Here is a 13909-nt window from a genome sequence, read left to right as displayed (position 1 = left end):
ACTTCTAGAAAAGAAAATAAGAATTTGACCATTATTATTTTCAAAAACTTTAGTGAAAATGAGATAATGATCAAATTCTCCTTTTCACCAAAGTTTTTGGAAATAATAATGGTCAAATTCTCATTTTATTTTATTTTATTCTTTTCCATCGGTTTCAAACAAAACCTAAAGGGGAAAAGGGGGAGGGGGAAGGGATGTGTTGTGTTCTATATCTTGCAATGAAACCCACTTACCCTTTCAATAAGGACTATGGAGATGGTTCGTGACATTTTGAACTAAGAGGATGGGGGATGTGGACGCTTCTAATATTTGCTGTGATTATCATTGATGAGGTGTACACACAAAGTGGCAGAGAAGATAATAATTTTTTGTTATATAATAAGTAAAATTGGAAAGTTTAGGCGACTGGAATTGGGCCGAGAGAGAGAAGAGGTAGGGGGCAGTGGGCCGTCTGTGGCCGCCTCCGAATCCGAGCCGAACCGCCAAAGCGCGTCGCATTTGCCCATTCGGTCAAAACCGTTAGTCTTCTAACGAGAGATTCAATTCTTTGGACACTTTCTTCTTCTTCTTCTTCTCTCTCACTATGCTCGTCCTCTCTCCTTCGCGCTATAGACCTTCGTGTCCCCTCCTCCTCTCTCCACGTCCTCCCACATGCATCCCTCTCCTGTCTCTTCTCTTCCCACCCTCCCCTCTCCGAAATCTTCTCCGCCCCTCTCCCTTCCTCGCCCCCTCCCTTCTCTTCCACCCTTTCCCCTCTGCATTCCCCTCTGCATGTTCTCCACGTCGGGTTATCGAAATGAGGCTCTGCGTTCACGTCTTGGAGGCGCAAGACTTGCAGGTGAAGGATTCTTGCGTGGAGGTTTCGACAAAGGTGAAGTTGGGCAAGTGCAAGGCTCGGACGCGGATGGCGAAGCCGGTGGAGGGAAATGTTCACTGGAACGAAGAGTTTATTTTCCGGGTTTGTGATATGGGGGAGAAGCTTGTTGTTTCTTGTTTTGCTGGGGATGGGAAGGCGCCTTGTGTGGGTGTGGTTAGGGTTCCGGTTTGGGTGGTTTTTGACGAGGAGAGGCACATTTTGGCGCCGACTTGGTTCTCCTTGCAGCCCAAGGGTGGTAAATCCAACAAGGCCAAGTGCTATGGTACCTTCCATCTCTTGTTAGCTATTGGTTTATGCTTTAAGATCTTCTGAATGTAATGTTCTTTTTTGAGTTCTCGTATACGAGTTTGTTAGTCTTGATCATCTCTCTTTTCAGAAGAAACATTACTCTTTGGCCGTACTTGGAATGCCGTTCGTCTTCTTGTCAAAGGGGGCAGCAGTGTCTGCTTTCTTGTTTGTTCTTCTTCAACCGTTTTCTTTTTAATCTTGGAATGGAAGCGTTCGAATTCTTGGCTGTCTTGCATGACCCTTATAAATGATCGATATTGCACGCATGTTTTTTGGGTGTTTTACGGAACACATTTCATCACGTTGTTCAATGGAATTAATTTGCGATCAGCTGCTTTTTTTCAACCAACCTTCTGAGATTGGAAGGGGAATGCAGTATCACAACTTGGATGGTTGGATATGGACTTGAATAGTTTGTGCGGCAAGAAGTCTTTTATCATGTTGAGAGATTTGATCATGCAGTTGTCTCTTGAGATTTAGGACTGAGAAACAACAAAAACCTTACCCTCTAATGAGAGTTTCATGATTTGTTATTTATTCATTTTCTATCTGACTACTATTGCTATTCTTGGCCACTGCAGGAAAGGTTCTTCTCACAATGTCTGTGCACGAGAGAGGCCACACTGAGCCAGCCTCTCGTCCTCCCCTCTCATTTGGGGCTCCTGCCAACAGTGCAAACATGGCTGTAGCATCTCGTGAAATTATTGCTTGTACAAATCCGTCACAAAAGATGATGGCCCTAGAAAAGCAAACCCCTGCTCAGGAGGATAAACAATCAGTACAAACTATGGCAGGGCGTTTTGTGCAGAGACTTCTTAATAAGAATGAGGCCACAGAAAGCTCTCATGAACCGTTGCTTGCTTCAACAGACCAGGATTCATCAGAGTTATCCAATTCGTTCTCTGAGTACGAGAGTAGTATAAATGATCCAATATCAGGCCCTAACTTTGAAGATATGCTTGAAACTCTTCAGTCAAGAGAGGAGGGACAGGACATACCAGAGAATTTGCAAGGAGGGGTGCTTATTGATCATATTTACAGGATTTTGCCAAAGGATATGAACAAGCTACTCTTTGAACCTAATTCACAGTTTGCAAAGGATATTGCTGAAAGGCAAGGGACGACTGATAGACAAATTGGTGCATGGAAATGGGCTTGTGGGGAGAATCCCCCTTTAAAACGAGAGCTTACCTACATAAAAGCAGCTTCTAAGTTAATTAAGGCTGTGAAAGGCTTCGAGGATCAAATGTATCTTAAAGCAGATGGAAAGGAATTTGCAGTTTTGGCATCTGTTAGCACACCAGATGTCCCATACGGTAACTGTTTCAAGATTGAGTTACTGTACAAAATCACTCCTGGGCCAGAGTTGCCTTCAGGGGAGGAGTCTTCTCATCTATTCATATCGTGGAATTTGAATTTTCATCAAAGCACAATGATGAAAGGCATGATAGAAAGTGGAGCAAGGCAAGGTATTAAGGAAGGCTTTGAAGTGTTTGCAGACTTGTTGGCCCAGAATGTTAAACTTGTTGAACCTTCAGAGCTTCAAGTGGATAAAAATCAGATGTTGGAATCGGTGCAAATGGAGCACCAATCAGATTGGGATTTGGCAGTTCGGTATTTTTGGAATCTTACAGTTGTTTCCACCCTTCTGATGTGTTTGTATGTCACGTTGCATATTCTCATATCAGGTCCTAGGACTATCCAAGGACTGGAATTTAATGGTCTGGACTTACCTGACAATTTTGGAGAGGTGTTCACCTGTGCAATTTTGGTACTCCAAGTGGAGCGTGTCTTTAATATGATTTCACGTTTTGTACAGGCCAGAGTTCAGAGAGGTAAATCTATTTATTACCAAGTGAGATCTCTAGCTGTCAGCACTAAAATTTTTTGCTTCCATATCTACCATGAGATAGTTTTCATGTGATCCACATTATATAGGGTAAATTTGCTTTCATACTGTACATGTGGATTTGTGTACTTATGACCCTCGTGTGATTCTTCACCATGGTTGGGCGGACAACAGTCACCAGTGGGGATGATTAGAATCCATGTATAGGTTAGTAATGTAAGCTCGACTATCATCTTTTTTTATGTGGAGCCCAACATATATGTGTCCTACAAGATGCATTGTTTATTGCAGGGTTTATTCAGGTTTTTCTTTTTCTGCAATAAGATTGTTGCTCAATAGATGCTTTTCTCATTGTCTACTGTGGTCCCTTCCACAGGAAGTGATCATGGAGTTAAAGCACAGGGTGATGGATGGTTGCTTACTGTAGCTCTGATTGAAGGAGAAAAATTGACATCTGTTGATTCTGCTGGACATCCAGATCAGCCAGATCCTTATGTGGTTTTTACTTGCAACGGTAAAATTAGAACAAGCTCAGTCAAACTTCAAACATCAAATCCACAGTGGAATGGTAAGAAATTATGAGTCTGACTTTCTCAAATATGAGCTGCTATTAAATGTACAAATGAAATATGCAGAAATTCTGGAGTTCGATGCTATGGAAGAGCCACCATCTGTCCTGGATATTGAAGTTTTTGATTTTGATGGTCCTTTTGACCAGGATGGTTCTCTTGGACATGCCGAGATCAACTTTTTAAAGCAAACATCTGCAGAGATGGCTGACATGTGGATTCCGTTAAAAGGAAAACTGGCTCAGGCATCTCAGGCGAAGGTACACTTGAGAATTTTCTTGGACAATAACAATGGAGTTGAAACCATCAAAGGATACTTAACAAAGATGGAAAAGGAAGTTGGGAATAAGGTAAGTGAATCTAAGAAAGATGAACAAAGAGATAGTGCTTATTTTCAGTTTTTTGGATATGAACTAAAAACACTGACTGTATTGTGTGATTTGCAGTTGAATATGCGATCCCCTCATAGGAATTTGGTGTTTCAGAAGCTGTTTGGGCTCCCGCCAGAAGAATTTCTTGTCAAGGATTTCTCATGCTATTTGAAGCGGAAATTACCTCTGCAGGTTATTTTTGCTTCTACTACCATTGGCACTAACGCAGTATTTGCCGTCCATATGGTTTTATTCATCATGTACTTTTTTAGAAGAAGAACTAGATAAGCGAGCAACTCTTCAAAGGAAGAGTTGAAATTAAGGCTAAGTTCAGATTCTCTGACAACCATCATACTTTTTCTGCAGATTTAGGTGGATTTTGTTTAGGGTAACCTGCATTTGCATGAATTAGGTTTGTGATAAATTATGCAAGAGTTAAAATGTTAGTAGAGTACAGATAACTTGGCAGCCGATGGCTGGACCGAAAATTTAAATTTTCCAGGCTGATGTTTGTGCCTGAAAGAAACAATAGGCTTTCTTTTCCTTTCCTTTCTTCTCCATAGGAGTGCATTTACTGCTCTCTTTTCCAAAGTATAGCTTTCTCCTGGCTCAAGAAAAATTGAAAGAAAGAAAGAAAGTATAGGATTGAGTTTGTTATTCAAGGACTTCTTTTACTTTTCTCTTGGTCCCATAGTTTTAGGCCTGCTTCTTTCTCTTTCTGCAATGAAAAGAATGAAGTTGTTCATGCAGGGACGGCTTTTCCTATCTGCCAGAATAATTGGGTTTTACGCAAACTTGTTCTGGAATAAAACAAAGTTTTTTTTCCTCTGGGAAGATATTGATGATATTCAAGTGGTTCCTCCTTCCTTGGCATCAGTTGGTAAACCATCACTTCTTATTATTCTGCGTAAGGATCGAGGACTGGATGCCAGGCATGCGGCAAAGTCTCAAGATGAAGATGGGCGTCTAAGATTCCACTTTCAGTCATTTGCTTCATTTGGAGCAGCTAATCGGTACAATAATGATGCCTTTCTGAAGCTTTAAGATTTTTTTTTTCAGTTTATTTGATTTACTATTTTCTATTTCTTATTATGGTAGCAGTGAGTTCAGCAACACCGAGGAATATTTATTCCTTCTTCAATAAATTGGGCTGGACCAGTATTTCAAAGGCTATGTATTCTTGCTTGGGAAACTTCAATTTAAAATCTTCAAGTGTTTCATAGGGATTCCTTTCAATTTAGACTTTTAGTTTTTGTTTTTGATAGTAATGAAAAAAGGATCATAAAAAAAAGGTCCTAAGGAGAAAATACAGCTAAGATAATAAAGAAATACAACAACATCAACCAAAAAGCTGAAGGAGGAAGAGAAGTGCCAATAATGAGTTGTAGCCGGATGGCATCCTCCCTAGCTAAAGAATCTGCCACCCCATAGGTATTCCCATGGGTGTGGGACCATGTGACGCTGAAAGTAATGTAAATGTCCACTATCTCATCAATAAATGTATAAAATTCCTAGGGAGATTTTTTTTTCCTCGAGTTCCAACTAATAACCACCTTGGAGCCCCCCTCAACAATGAGGGTTTGGAGAAATCTGCTAGAAAAGAACTACCAGATCCTAGAGGGCCGCCTTAACTCCACCTCATAAGGAATAATGGTAAAATTATAATAAATGGTTTTAAAAGATTATAATAAATGTACCTTTCCCCTTATTAACTTCAAAAAATTGTAAAAAATGTGATCCTTCTTTTTATTTTATTTTATTGTTCCTTGGTAGAAAATATCTTTTGCATTGAACTGTGTTTGAACTGAACTGTTGAAATTTTATTAAAAAACTGAACTGTTGAAACATTAAATAGGACTATCATGGCACTATGGAGAACAAAAACATTAAGCCCTGAGCAGAGAGCCCAGTTAGTTGAGGATTTGCAGGATGAAGATGGAAAATATAGTGAAAATGAAGATAATGGATCCTTTGTTTCTGCTGAAGATGTTGATTCAGATATGTCAAAGATCTTTTCTGCTGATATTCCTGTTGGTGTAAGTGTTTTTCATTCTTTTTCTGTCAATCCTTTTCGTATTGAATTTTCAATATTAGATAGGCTTTTAGCCATATTGATAGCCTAAATTTTCTTTTAATGGTATTCTTCATGTGATCTGCATAACATTTGTTGGAAGAATCTTGATTGACACTGGAAGTGTTATTTATTTATAATCTTGTTGAGGTGTTAACCAAGGATGTACTTTTTCTACTCACGTGATGAAGAGATGATGGACTAGAGATTTTTGTGTGGACTAAGGCATCTCAATGTAGTTCCAGTGGAACTTTAATGAGACTCTTTTTCTTTGTCATTTTTCTTGCACTGATCAAGGAAGAGAGAATTCTTTGGTCATTGGTAATGTCAATGTCTTAGAGGAACCAAAAAGAAGAGGGTGTAGGACATGTTTTAAAGAATCTATAACCAGCTATGGAATGCTGCTTTTGAACCACTAACCTTGTGTAAGTCATATAATGGACCTCCTAGTTAGCATTTAGGTATCTTTTTTATTTTCTCAGATTAGGTGTTACAAGTTATATACTGTCTTCTCATTTAATAACTTATATGGGGCAGTCAAAATTGCATGGCTATCTTATAAGTTAACAAACGCACTTACAACACTATGTCAGGAACATCTATGTTTTCTCCAGATTGCAGTTAATGAAACTTATATTCAATTTGGAAGGACTACTCAGTTTGTTCAATATCTCAAAGCAACTCTGATCTTGCTTCTTTTTATTTTTTATTTTTTATTTTTTATGATACCATATATTACCAACCTTGTTACTGGTACTGCAATTAATTCTGTTTTTACTCTTTCATTTTCTGTTGAGGTTAGATAGTGGTTTTTTTTTTTTTTTTTTTTTTAAGTTTTTACTTTTCATAATGTGCTTTTGGACTACTGCAATTAGATACATGATCCACCTCCAGGTCTAACTGTAAACCTGATTTGTTTCTGACTTTGCATACTTGGAATAAGTTTCAGATTATGAGTAGAAAACTGCAGTAGTGTATATATTTACTAGATCTTCATATATTTGTGCTCATGAATTAATTTTTGAATCATTAAATCATGCTACATGTTGATAATCACTGGGCTTTTTTTTTGAAGCTGAAATATGAAAAAAACTGACAAAATTTGGACAACTCGTCCTTTTCTAATAATGTTCTTTTATTGAAGTCTTTAATTCTATGTGCAGATGACTTCTGTTATGGAGTTGTTTAATGGGGGTACACTGGAACAGAAAATAATGGAAAGAGCTGGCTGTCTCTGTTTTAATGCAAACCCATGGGAATCAATTAAACCTGATAAATGGGAGAGAGATGTGAGTTACAGATTTAACCTTTATGTTTCTATGTTTGGAGGGGAAGTTACTAGCACCCAGCAAAAAACTCCTGCACGAGATGAGAATGGGTGGATAATCTCTGAGATAATGACCCTTCATGAAGTTCCATTTGGTGACCATTTCAAAGTATGTATGCCAAGGTTATCAGTTTTTTTTTCGTTGCGCAAGAATTAAGCTGTACTAGTCTTCAATGGAAGCTCTGACACGAACTTTACCATAATTTGTCTGCAGGTCCACTTGAGATACAATGTTACAGCCTCTACTTCAGTTCCCAATATGAGCCAATGTGATGTTTATGTGGGAATTGAATGGATTAAACGTACCAAATTCAAGGAGAGGATCAGCAAGAATATTTTTAAGAAGTTCACAAATCGCTTGAAGGAGATCTTTGAACTTCTTGAGAAGGAAACTCTTCTGCCAGCCCCAAAAGATGCTGCTAGATGAGAAATGGTTTCAAAAGAGTCTTTTGTGTTCAATGGTGACTTGTTGCCAAGACCAACAGCCAAGACAGCTGGCAAAAGTGAGCTCAGCAAATTAATATGCTTAACAGTGGATTAAGAGAATATTTCAAAAAAAAAAAAAAAACAGTGGGCTCAGAGTACAAGTCGAATTTAACTACCCATCTAAAGTAATTAATCTAGAAGCGATAGGACATGATCAGGACAGTGTCAACGGATTGTTTGGCTATCAAAATGCAAAAATACATTAAAGGTTACAAGTTGGACGAAGAGGTATTCTGTTTTAAGCAGGAAGCCAAGCTGGTGTTATGCATTCCTTTCAAATTTTATATCAGTTCTGTAAATTTCACTTGATTTCTTGTCAATTTAGCCTACAGGTGTCCGAGGAGACAGAATAATATTGCCTTTGGGTTTATTTTGTTGTTTTAGCTGGAAAAAGGAACTGTAAATACAAGATCATGAATTGTATGTGCATGTATAGTTCAGGCAAGAATTTATTCCACTGTTCAATTATATTTGACAGTGTACTGTTAGAACCAAATTTCAAAACTTTTTTGAAGACAACAAGTTCTCAAAATTAGTATCTGATTACTGCAAATGTGTAAAATTTAACTTTTATTTGCTAGATAGAAGCAGCTCCTTATCATCTATAGAGTTGTTTTAAATGCATGACAGCAAGGAGCTGATGCTATATCGGAATACAAAATTATCACACCAATGATTCTCCATTTTTTGGAGAGTTCTTGGAAGATGAGTGTTGTTGGGACTCACTATTGAGGATATTTTGTTAGACTTATTGTTGACTGGGTATGCTTTAGTCTTAGATGGAGTATTTACTTTATTTGGAATGAGTATTTATGGTGTTTTGTAGGGAGTTAGCATTAAAAGGGCTTGATGGCCACCACTAATTTTTGCATGTACCAAAGGGATCGAGCCAGTGATTTAGGTACATAGAACATAATTGTGTCCAAGACTTGAAGATTCAAAGGTTACAAATGGCAGAAGGCGTAGTTTTCTTTGGAAGGTAATGGAGTTTGAATAGGAATTAGAATCTATCTGTGAGTAGTATCTGGTTTAGTTTTACATGGAGTGAAGAACAATTGTAATACTTCTGAGTTTCCTTATTCATTGAGCATCCTTGCCTGTGTTTATAACCATCCTTTTTTAAATTTAGTTCAAATTTTTAAGGATTGCCCAAGATATATATGTGTATATATATATTGTGGTCAATTGCCAAACCTTTATGTAGAAATGGAAAATATGAAGGAAAGAGGGGAGAAGCAAAATGGGAGAAAGAGACTCTTGGGAGTCTACCTGACCCTCCTATTAAGCAAGCGATTTTGGTAAAAATTACAAATATGCCCCTTACATACTTAAATTACTTAAAAACCTTATATCTCTCGTTCTACATAACAAAACTACATGAAATTCAGTTTAGGTGCATAGTAAAAGATGTAAAGCAAGATGGTAATGAAATCAGACCAAAATTCTCTTCAGTAGCTTTTCTAACACTATAAATGCATCTATGCAGGAGGTTCAATATACTATAATAAATTCCTCTTACCCATTTTCTGCATCTGTTGAGGAACTTTAGAGTGCAAAGCTGAGTGAATGAAAACTGAATGAACTTCTCTTTGTCTTTGCATTTGTCCTGAAATTGCAAGAACTGTACCGCCTGCAGACTGCTGCCACTGATTCTTGCATGGACTCCGGACCACAAACAAGAACTCCCACATGTATCCTGCCTGTTTGAGTCTGAAATTTAGAGAAGACATCTGCCAAGAAATCCCAGAATATTATTGTAAGTAACTAGAGTGGTGATTTGCTGGAATGTGAAAATAATCCTGCAGAAACCAAAAATATTTATGGGTTCCCGTGGTATGCAATTTTCATGTTTCTGTGTATTGCAATTCTAACTTTGGATTGCTAGATATCTGATATACTCTTATGTTTAGGCAAGCTTATTACCTTCAAAGTTAGGCCTCTGTTTGAAATTTATTTCATGTTCTTCTATTGAAGAATCTTGTGCTTCTTTAGAGTGAGGCCCCGTTTTTTCCTTGGTTTGTTCCAAAGGAACACTATCTATCTCCTTCTTTCTCCTCCTTGTGAGGAAAATTGCCAGCATAGTTGCACAAACTATTGTGATAAGCAACGATGATATCAGTAGCAAATCACTAACCCATGATGGGTTTTTCTTCTTGGTGTTTCTTTTTTCTTGACCAAGAAAGCCATGGTATAAACAACCACTTGATATAAGGAAGATAACCAAAGATATCCCTGTGATGACGGCCAGTAGTAGAAAGCTTTCAGGTGTGGCCATGGTGTAATTTGAACTTTTTATGTCCAAAAAAATCGTCTGCCCTGGAGAGAGATCCTGCAAGAGCTCCCTCACTGTGGAACCGGTATTTTCTTCTTGTGTCACATATGCTTGCAACTTGATATAATTTTGCTCATCAGATTTGTTTAGCAACAGAGGAATAACAGGGCTCAACATACTCAGGTCCTGACACTTCTTCACAACGTGTATCAGCTGCACCTTTGTACGCAACTTCTTCTTGTTATTGCTATTCCTGGCAGAAACTTCTTGTAAAATGCTCAGAAAAGGGGTTATACCAATCCCTCCAGCAATGAGAAGTAGGCTGTCATACCTGTTCTGACGAAATTCATTGGGACTGATTAGGCACATTACAGTAAAGTACTAAACATTGTACACGAACTGAATTTCTTCTACAGACACGATTGGAGGATCGTACCTTTGGTAGAAAATGGAAGGAGGTCCATAGGGACCTTCAACTGCAACGGGAAGACATGTCTTCTTACCCCCATCTGATTCTAACTGAGCCTCTATCAGATTGTATAGGTCATTTGTCCACTGTCCTTGCGATTTGATGATCACTGAAATTTTATTGTTATCTACAGTAGAACAAGAACAGATACTGAATGGGTGCCACTGCAAACGCGAAAGAGTTGATATCTTAATGAAGATAATACTTGATGGAGTGTAACTCAAATCTGCATAAAAAAAACAGCTTTTTAGGAGAATTTAAAGGAAACTAAAGCGATTGTATATCAGTTGCAATAAAAAATCAATGATCAGGTTACATCAAAAGGTTTGAGAAGCTTACTGGGGAGTTTTGGGAAGGTAAGTTCCACAGCTTTGCAGGGCAGCAGTCGAGCTGAAATAATGGAAGTTACTTGTGTGGATTGTACAATCCGAAGGATTTTATCAAGAGCAAAAAGAAGAACACTTGCAAATAGTGTGTAAAAGTGGCGATCTCCAGCATGGAACAGGAAGAATATTAGGAAGAGTATGTATAGATGGTGAGTGTAGTAGAAGAACTCGAATTTTCTCCTTCTAACTTGAGGAATTGATGTGATCCAAATTATAAGACCTATGACAAGAGTGATCGCCCCTGCAATGTTCACACGACCTGTTTTTTGCCAGTGAACCAACTGTTTCACAGAAATGGAAGTTTCAGTAGTCACTAAAAAAGAAATTAATCAGACGGAACTCTGGTGAACCTTTACTCTCAGAGAACTCCATTAATGGAAAACAGCAAACTGCAATCAAGCTCTTGAACTAATAATACCTCATATTTCAGCTTGTGTTTGAGACTCCAAACAATCAAGGTGATCAAGCCATGAAAAGTAGCAATGAGCATCATCGTGTTCCCCACCCATATGTGGTACCTTACAGAGGTTTCGAACTGGAGACCTAAAAGTTGAAATAGTGACAATCTCCTTAAAACAGGCAGAAGCAGCAGCACCAGGCAAGCCTCTGCTAGTGATCCAAGCCGTGTTCCTACTTTCATAACCCTGAACTGCAACCTGCACCAGATTAATGGATTATTTAGTATAGACCGAGTAAGACATTGTTGTTCTTGGTTATTGATTAGAATTCAAGTACCCACTTGTTTAACCGCAAGGATTTGATAGGAATCATCTTCTCCAAGTCACCAGAAAGTCTGGAGTAGAACGTCCATGCAAGAAACGTGATGAATAATGCTGCAGTCAAGAGCTCAGCCGTAGATATCACGCCAAGGGGGCTTCTGGGGATGATAGGAGCGGAGAACTTGGAGACAGAAATCATATGTTGCCTTTCAATGGATTCATTTACAGATAGAATAAGAATTGTTAGACCAAAACAACCCAGAAGTTCCCAAAACCACAAAATGTAATTCCAGTCAAGGAAGAATTTACGCAGATACAAGTGGATCTTTTGAGAGATTTTGATTTATTTGAGAAGATTGAACTACATTCAACTGGATAACCTTACCTGTTCCTCAGCAGCCGATTGAAGAAATGCAAATAGGCAAATCCAAGGATGGCTAGAACAATGATTGGCAACGAGAAAATGGTGAAATGAAGACCTTCACGAATGAAACGAATAATGAGAACAGGTGACAAAAGAGAACTGACATCAGAGGATTCTGGGAGGTTTGCAGAAGCTATATACCGTAGTATCCGAAAACGGTAGAGCTTACTTTGTCTTCAGCTCCATGCCACCATTTCTTCCATAATTCAGTTGGCTGGAGGACCCAAACACAGACCCAGCCACCGAGTATCAAAACCATCAACAGCCTGAGTGTTGCAGCAACAGAAGAAAAGGTGGCAATAGTTGCCATATTTGCTCAGTTCTCCTCAAACACCCAACTGGCAGTGAAAAATGCTTCAACCCGAGCTCATATATGCAAAGAAACAAAGTGGAGGGGACCAGCTTCCATGACTTTGAGATCAGGTAATCTTCACCCAAGGTCATATATGCAGAGAGCCAAAGTGGAGGGACCAGCTTCCATGACGCTGAAAGAGTTTTCTGTTTAGGTACTTTGTACCCACTATCTCTGTGTTGAATCTGATCTCTGACAATCATGGGTTCTCTTTGCCAACTGCCAAATGGATAATTCAATTACTCTGTGAAGATTCTGCTGCATCCTCAAGTGGGATAAAGGTTTTGAGAAATATGAACAGAAAGCAGCCGGATGTGCATCTGCAAATCAGATGGTAGTTACCCAAGATGATGCTTGCACTGATCGATCGTCATGACTTGTATTGAAGATGAAATTTTGGTAGTGGAGAGAGCTGTCATCCGGGCTTCAGTGGGGATTATTCGTAAAAGATATGAATACCCATCAGAATAGTTCCAATACCTTTCGGTGGTGGCTCTCTAGTCCTCCATGGAAGGTTGGGGGTCCATCACTCTTGGGGAGACTTTAAAAAGCCATGATTTTTGTCAGTTTGGGTGGATTTTGTCAAGGGCCACCTTGAGCCATTTGTCTGTGGAGAAGATTCTCTTTTATAAGTGTGGGTCCTTGGTCCCACTTAATCGATTAGTCTTTTCGGGTTGTATTGGTTAGGTGCTTACATGGTATCAAAGCAGGTTTCGCATGTCCCGCCTTCGAATCCCCGTGCGTTTGCATGTTTGGCACCGGGACTTTGCATTTGTATTTGTATTTGGAATTTGTCCTGGGTTAAACTCGGGGGTTTGGTTTGCGAGTGAATGTTGAAATATGTTGGTGATCTGTGTTAAGTATTTGACTTTCCGCACCTTAATAGACTAGTCTGTTGGGTGCGGATGGTTTGGTACTTAGCATTTGACACTCCACCCCATGTTCGAATCCCCGAGGGGACTTTGGTTTGTTTAGATTTGATTTGGTCTTTGCATTTGGCGGAGTGGTGTAAGTATGGGTCCTTGGTCCCACTTAATTAACTAGTCTGTTGGAGCCAGATGGCTTGGTACTTGGGCATTTGACACTCCACCCCATGTTCGAATCCCTGATGGGACTTTGGTTTGGTCTTTGGATTTGATTTGGTCTGGCAGGGTGGGAGTCCTTAGTCCCACTTAATCGACTAGTCTTTTCGGGTTGTATTGGTTCGGTACTTATATCTTTCTGTAGAATATATGAATGAAGAATAATATTATGGTGATTATCATTCATTAGGTGTATACTATTTTAGAATTACAATAAAGACAATAGTTGATTACAACTTTACAATTTGAACATGTCTCTAATTCGATCACCTTTTATCTTTATCTTATCATTATCTTTATCTTTATTTCTATCATGTACCCGCAAGATGGAGCTCTGAGAAGAGAGTCCAATTTTGATATTCAAAAA

The 13909-nt window shown here is 38.8% G+C and overlaps 2 protein-coding genes across 4 annotated transcripts; one reads left to right on the top strand and one right to left on the bottom strand.

Moving 5' to 3' along the window:
* The first annotated feature begins 751 nt into the window (after positions 1–751).
* LOC137962081 (C2 and GRAM domain-containing protein At1g03370-like) lies at positions 752–8273 on the top strand. The gene is made up of 9 exons (XM_068808792.1): positions 752–1139; positions 1747–3000; positions 3391–3582; positions 3650–3933; positions 4030–4146; positions 4705–4967; positions 5810–5990; positions 7189–7461; positions 7567–8273. The coding sequence occupies exons 1-9, from the start codon at positions 797–799 to the stop codon at positions 7777–7779; spliced, it is 3120 nt and encodes a 1039-aa protein (XP_068664893.1). The 5' UTR covers positions 752–796; the 3' UTR covers positions 7780–8273.
* On the bottom strand, positions 7342–12429 carry LOC137962304 (ferric reduction oxidase 8, mitochondrial-like). 3 transcript variants are annotated; one of them, XM_068809096.1, is made up of 9 exons: positions 12250–12429; positions 12070–12163; positions 11705–11890; positions 11384–11621; positions 10919–11246; positions 10547–10805; positions 9762–10465; positions 9358–9568; positions 7342–7846 (listed from the first exon to the last, which is right to left on the bottom strand). In XM_068809096.1, exons 1-8 carry the CDS (start codon positions 12416–12418, stop codon positions 9384–9386), a joined length of 2163 nt encoding a protein of 720 aa, XP_068665197.1. In that variant the 5' UTR covers positions 12419–12429; the 3' UTR covers positions 7342–7846; positions 9358–9383. The 3 variants fall into 3 exon arrangements, with proteins under 3 accessions (XP_068665197.1, XP_068665195.1, XP_068665198.1); XM_068809094.1 differs by lacking the exon at positions 7342–7846 and having other exon boundaries at positions 9119–9568; XM_068809097.1 differs by lacking the exon at positions 7342–7846 and having other exon boundaries at positions 9119–9568; positions 9762–10441.
* Positions 12430–13909: the final 1480 nt, after the last annotated feature.

Source organism: Aristolochia californica, unplaced genomic scaffold (genome assembly GCF_029961685.1).
Source record: "Aristolochia californica isolate CCGP_79_NKW_82.1479 unplaced genomic scaffold, dmAriCali1.0.hap1 SCAF_4, whole genome shotgun sequence".
NCBI classification, from domain to species: domain Eukaryota; kingdom Viridiplantae; phylum Streptophyta; class Magnoliopsida; order Piperales; family Aristolochiaceae; genus Aristolochia; species Aristolochia californica.
This window is presented reverse-complemented; position numbering and strand designations above follow the sequence as displayed.

Bases quoted from the DNA above. Each gene is read 5' to 3' on its own strand.
- LOC137962081 (XM_068808792.1), top strand. From the start codon at position 797: ATGAGGCTCTGCGTTCACGTCTTGGAGGCGCAAGACTTGCAGGTGAAG. The intron at 3,583-3,649 runs GTAAGAAATTAT...TGAAATATGCAG, and splicing joins ATCAAATCCACAGTGGAATG to AAATTCTGGAGTTCGATGCT. The intron at 3,934-4,029 runs GTAAGTGAATCT...TGTGATTTGCAG, and splicing joins AAAAGGAAGTTGGGAATAAG to TTGAATATGCGATCCCCTCA.
- LOC137962304 (XM_068809096.1), bottom strand. From the start codon at position 12,418: ATGGCAACTATTGCCACCTTTTCTTCTGTTGCTGCAACACTCAGGCTG. The intron at 11,891-12,069 runs GTAAGGTTATCC...ATCCATTGAAAG, and splicing joins AATCGGCTGCTGAGGAACAG to GCAACATATGATTTCTGTCT. The intron at 10,806-10,918 runs GTAAGCTTCTCA...TTTTTTATGCAG, and splicing joins TACCTTCCCAAAACTCCCCA to ATTTGAGTTACACTCCATCA.